Here is a 6,000-nt window from a genome sequence, read left to right on the forward strand (position 1 = left end):
CGGGGCTTGAACTCAGGTCCCTGTGCTCCCCCTGGGCTCTCTGTCACTTGAGCAACAGCTGCAGAGTTTTGCTGGTTGATTGGAGAAAAAAGTCTCTTAGATTTGTCTGCGTAGGTTGGTTTGGAACCATGTTCGTCAGTGTCAGCCTCTTGGCTAGGTAGCTAGCTGGGCTCTGTGAGGAAAGGGTCATGCTGCTTGACCATTAAGATCGGAGGACAGAGGGCAAGTCTGAAGACAAGGCCTGGGAACTTCTTCCAAAAAGGAAAAATGATATCAGAGATGAGATATTCAGGAAATATTTCCAGAACAATACTGGTCCAGCTACAAAATTTCCCATACCTGCCACCTCCACCAGAAAATCTGAAATGAGACAGGTGCTTATTAGCTGCCCAGAATGACATGGCTAAAAGTCGGCAGAAGCTCAAGACTGAATTAGTGGATGGGCTCTTAAGGCCCTATTTGGTGTTATACCAAGAATAATACCATAAATTGGACTTTGAGGAAACCTAGAGCATAATTTAAGAAGAGGCTAAAAGTGATCAGACAAAAAGCAATCAGGAAAGGAACAAACCTTTAACTGTTTGGCTTTTTCTAAAGGGTTTATTTGGTTTTGTGTCTAATATTTGAAGAATTCCAGCTATATATCATTTGTCACTTAAACAACAAATAGTCAAAACCCAACCAGGAACATAGAAACCTACTATTCCTCCAGCTGAGCACAGAAAAATGGGGATTTTTTAAATTTTTTTTAATTTTTAATGTTTTGGGTCCGGTCGTGGGGCCTGAACTCTGGGCCTGGGCACTGTCCCTCAGCTCTTCAGCTCAAGGCTAGTGCTCTACCGCTTGAGCCACAGCGCCACTTCTGGCTTTTTTTCTTTTTGCTTATGTGGTGCTGAGGAATCAAACCCAGGGCCTCAGGCATGCAAGGCAAGCGCGCTACCACTGAGCCATCTTCCCAGCCCAAATGGGGATTTTTTTACAATGAGAAAGTTCTGCATAATATCTGACCTTTATCTGACAGTAGCATCTATTTTGAATCTTGGAGAATACAATCTGGACTTGAAATATCTGCCCATCCCCCCCCCAACTCTGTGCTAAAGTCTTGACTGCCAGCTGATAGTAGAATCTTTTGGAGGTGAGACTTAGTTGAAGAAAATGGGCTACTAGATTTGTACCTGGAAAGGTATATCTTGCTCATGGCTTCTTCCTCTCTTCTCATCTTTCCCTTCTTCCTCCCCCGTTTCTCTCCTTTTCTCCTGCTTTCTCTCACTGTCCTACTTCTTTGCCTCTTCCTTCCCTCCCTTCTCTCCCCTCTCCCCTTCCTGCTGCCATGAAGTGAGCAGCTTTCTTCTGCTAAGCATCATGATGCTCTGCCTCTTTACAGAAACAACAGAGCCAAGAGACAATGGCTGGAAGCCCCTGAAACTGTGAGTCATACTCTTTCCTAAGTTTTACTAAGGTTTACTGTCACATGAGGTGACATAACCTGGCGCGGGTCTCAGATGCTTCCGACTCAGGCTCAGGAGTAGACTGAACACAACATACTGATATTCAGACAAAGCTCCGACTGTAAAGACTTTACACACCACTCTTGTAGCCAATAACAAGCATGATGTACCTACTCACCTGTCTCCTGACTTCTGTGGCCCGCAGGCTGTGGTCTGGGGCTGCTGGTAGCAGAGATTATAAATGGGGATGGCTTTGGCAAGCTGGTGTGGGGAGGTTCGGCTGCTGAGATGGTTAGGGCCTGCATCAGGGCCACTGGCTCTGGGGTGGTCTCGTAGGCTTTTGTGGTTTCACCTATGAGAAAACTGAAGTCCATCAGGGTCTACAAAGTAGCCTGGAGGCACTCAATAGAACTAAAGACCAAGTAAATGTCCACTGAACTCTTGCTATGAGCAGAGACCTGTGCCGTGGAGGGTGATAGCTAGTCTAGAGAAGTCATTCTTGCTTAAAGAAATGTGTGGCTAGCTACAATGGCTCACACCTGTATTCCTGCTCCTTGGAAGGTAAGGATCAGAAGGATTTCAATTTGAGGCCAGCTGTTCCCACCAAAAAGCTAATGGGTCCCTGTCTAGCTCATCACCAAGTGGCACGTGGTAGTTCACACTGTGATCCCAGCTATGTGAGAGGTTGTAGGTAGAAAGATTGTGGCCCAGTCCAATCCAGACAAAAACGTAAGACCCTAAAAACTAGAGCAAACAAAGGGCTGGAGTGTAGCTCAAATGGTAAAGTGCCTTTCTAGTAAGTTTGAGGCTTTGAGTTCAAACCCCAAAACTGTGAGAAGCAAAACTATATCATCTCAGAGCAATAAGCTCATCAACAAATCAAAGATTAAATAGCAAAAACACTTGACAGTTTCAGAATGTCAGCAAAAAAGATGATAGAACATGATAGAACATGATAGAACATGATAGAACATGAGTATTTACCAAATGTATTTGCTAGTCACCATAAGCAATGATTTATCTCTCCCTTCCTCACTCTTTCCCTCCTTCCCTCCTCTTTCCCTCCTTCCTCCCTCCTTCCCTCCCTCCCTTCCTTCCTTCCCTCCTTCTTATCTTCCTTCCCTCCCTCCCTCCCACCTTCTCTTCCTCCCTTTCCTCCCTCCCCCTCCATCCTTCACTCCCTTCCTCTCTCCCTCCTTCCTTCCTTCTTTTCTTCCTTCCTTCTCTCCCGCCCTCCTTACTTCCCTCCTTTCTTTTCTCTTAGTACCTTCGACTCTCACTATGATTAGTCTTAGAAAACACATCATAGCTGCTCTAATTGAGGTTGGCTCATGACGAGTTACCTCCTCTAGACCCACATTGGCTCATCTGTCCAATGGGTAAAAGAACGAATAAATGCTAAAGATCATGCAAGATTCTTTTAAGTTCTTTGATTGTTTCCCCAATTTTAAACATTGCTGTAACTGCTTCCTTGCAAAGGGAATCTCAGTGTGTGAACATTGATTGCTCTGAGAGTATCCCTGGAGGCTTAGGGCAAGGGGAGAAGAGGTTACCCACTGGGGGAACTTCTGGATGACCTTGGGTCTGTGCTAGAGGGAGGTACACGCTGCGTCCCCAGGTGAGGTGTGCCTCAGTCCGTCCTGGGATGGCTGCCTGTGCCAGCCTGGCCTCCAGTGGGTGCGCCAGCATGCACACCTGCACATCTCATGACCCAGGAGCTCAGTACTGAAACAACAGAACTGTATACGCTCACAGTGCTAGGTGCCAGACGTCCACAGTCAGTGCCGCTGGGCCCAACTCAAGGCATCGGCAGGCCGGTGCTCCCTCAGCGAGACCCTTAGGAAGGATGTGACTTTGCCTCATCTGGTTTCCCCTGGCTGTTGGCACTGTATCTGCCTTTTGGCCATCTCTAAGGCCTCGGTTACTTTTCTGCTCTGTCTTCATAGGACCTTTTCCTCCACATGCATGGGTAATCTTTTATGGGGTTGTATGTGATTTCATTTAAGGCTCACCTAGTCCATCCAGAGTGTTTTCCCTATCTCAAGGTCATTAATTACATTAGCCATGCCCCCAACTTTCCAAATAAGGAACTACCCGCAGGTCCCAGTATCAGACGTGGAGAATCTTTTGGAAGAGCAATTTTAAGCCATAACACCCCTGCTCTAGCCGTAACTCTGCTTAGGTTGAGGTAGTTTAGGTACACAGAACAAGTAGGCACCTACCTCTTTGTGGGACCCATCACTCTCCTCTTTGACATCATACAGCACGGTACCATGTCTAGCATCTGAGAGAGTGCGTCAGAGCCATCCATAGCCTTACTGAGAGATGGGTGGGTTACAGAATCCAGAGCCACAGCCCAGCACTGGCACCTGCTCATGGGTACACTGGCACCCCCTAGTGGGAATCACAGCAATGACTAGAGAAGACAGGTTATGACAGGTTATCAAAGAGTGAACCTGGACTTGGGTTGAATTCAGCCTGGCTTTGCAGGTCAGTGGAGGAAGGAAGCAGATCTCTCATTTACCCTGCTGCTAGTTAGTAGTTGGTCATCTACAAATCTGGCTGCAGACTCGGCCAGACAAATGACTGAAGAGCTAGGGCAGCCTCTGGGGGGTTAGGCCAGTCTCTGTGTCATTCTCAGGGACACTAAACCTACCTGATTTATGACATTCCCTTTACTTTAAAGGGAGGAAGCGTTTGTGACAAATCCCAGGAAGTGTCTGATTCCTCCAGAGGGCTCCTCTGTTTCACCTTCTGGCAGACACTAAACGTGCATTAGTGGTCCCAGACAAGATAAAGGCTCATCTACAGAAAAGCTACTTTACAACATCGTTTTGCTGTTTTAGGAAAGAGTATACACATATTGATCCAGAAAGAAATACGTAAGTGATAGAACTTGCATGTTCCTATTAAGCCACAATGTACTAAAAATAAAAGTACTAGACCATTCTAAACCTTTTTGCTACCTGAAACTTACTATGCACTGAAACCCTGAATTATCTTTTTCTTCTCACAATACCAAGGCAATTCCAAGACTCCTGACAAGCCCAGCCTTACCAATTTGCAATTCAGTTTTGTTAGGCAGGAGTTAAATAATCTGAGGGCAGCCATTGCCTTCCTCGCTCCAGGACCAGGATGCTTTCAAATGGGTGGAATATTCTCTGATCTTCCGTGGGCTGTTTTTCACTAGTCTCCTCCATAGATCATTATAGAAAGGAAGTTGAAGATAGGGGATGAGGGTGGGGGCAGAGAATACAGTGTCCTTATTCCACACACTCTGAATTCCTTACTGAATATAACACTTTTGATCTGATCCACAGTGGATTCTTCACAGAGACAGCTTCTTCCTGAGCAATTAGAAATGAAACCTATGAAATGGTTTCTTCCTTTCATCTCAGATACATGGAAGTTGGGTCTTTTGAAAGATTCTCCTAGGAAAGCATTCCAAACTTTCTCGTAGGTTCTAAGCACATCACTGTTTTAGACTAAGAAAAACGTCTCACATGGCCTTCTCAGAGACAGCAGGGGGGCCTCAGAACGCCCTACTTGGGGTTCTTCATTGGAGTCACAGCAAAGGTGTTGGAAAAGCAAACCCTAGGGCTCCGCTCACAGCCTCAGGGTTTTCAATATGGGTAGGAAATCTAATACTCACTGAGCATCTGCTACCTGCTGGCACTTTGAAGGCTTTTTGTTTTATTTGTTTGTTTTGATTTTTTTTTTGACCTGGGCTTTGTCCTTGAGATTCTTTTGTTCATGGTCAGTGTTCTACCAATTAAGCCACAGCTCTACTTCCAGCTTTCTGGGCAATTTATTGGACATAGGAATATCAAGAACTTTTCTGCCCAGGCTAGCATTGAACCATGATACTCAGATCTCAGCCTCTTGAGTAGCTAGGATTACAGGCAGGAGCCTCTGATGGCCTGGCTTGAAGGCTTCTTTCTTTCTTTTTCTTTCTTTCCTTCCTTCTTACCTTCCTTCCTTCTTTCTTTCATATAAACATTTCTATTTAATACTTATCACAATCCTGGAAGTCAATTCAAGTATCCCAGTTTAGAAGTTGAGAATAGTTATTCCAAGAGATCAAAAACCAAGTTCAAGGTCACAAGGAAAAGGGTAGCAGAGTCAAGATTTGGATTCATGAGTGTTCGATTCCAGATACATGCATTTTCCCCCCAACAAAAGGGGAATAATGTGGGAAGCAAGTCTTGAGGGGCTTCAGAATTTCTGAATGTGGTTCTTACTCGTCAGTGATCCTTCTCTGGAGATCTTGCTTGAGAGAGACCTTGGGTTTGGCTTTGGTGGGTTTGGCCTTGGAGGACAAGCGTTTTCTAGGAAGCCAAACTCATAGCTGCAAGCTTCAGCTTGTCTCTCTTCCAGGGCAAGGGCCTGGGGAGGCAGGACGGAGTGTGCCTGGCACTCTTGCTTCACAGTCCCTAATAAAGAGTGTCTCTCTTCTCTAGCAATGGTGCCAGGAATGGTTTGCCCAGTGGGGTGTGTGTGTGTGTGTGTGTGTGTGTGTGTGTGTGTGTGTGTGTGTATGTGTGTGTGTGTG

The 6,000-nt window shown here is 45.8% G+C and overlaps 1 protein-coding gene across 1 annotated transcript in view; it reads right to left on the reverse strand.

Annotated features, from left to right (window-relative positions):
• Vit (vitrin) overlaps nt 1-6,000 on the reverse strand; it is a 97,504-nt gene that overhangs the window by 36,958 nt on the left and 54,546 nt on the right. Inside the window, exon 6 of the mRNA XM_013013606.1 lies at nt 1,627-1,800. Coding sequence (XP_012869060.1) covers nt 1,627-1,800 — 174 coding nt within the window. The remainder of the gene's footprint in view (nt 1-1,626; nt 1,801-6,000) is intronic.

This window comes from Dipodomys ordii, unplaced genomic scaffold (assembly GCF_000151885.1).
Source record: "Dipodomys ordii isolate 6190 unplaced genomic scaffold, Dord_2.0 Scaffold20, whole genome shotgun sequence".
In the NCBI taxonomy this organism is placed as follows: Eukaryota; Metazoa; Chordata; class Mammalia; order Rodentia; family Heteromyidae; genus Dipodomys; species Dipodomys ordii.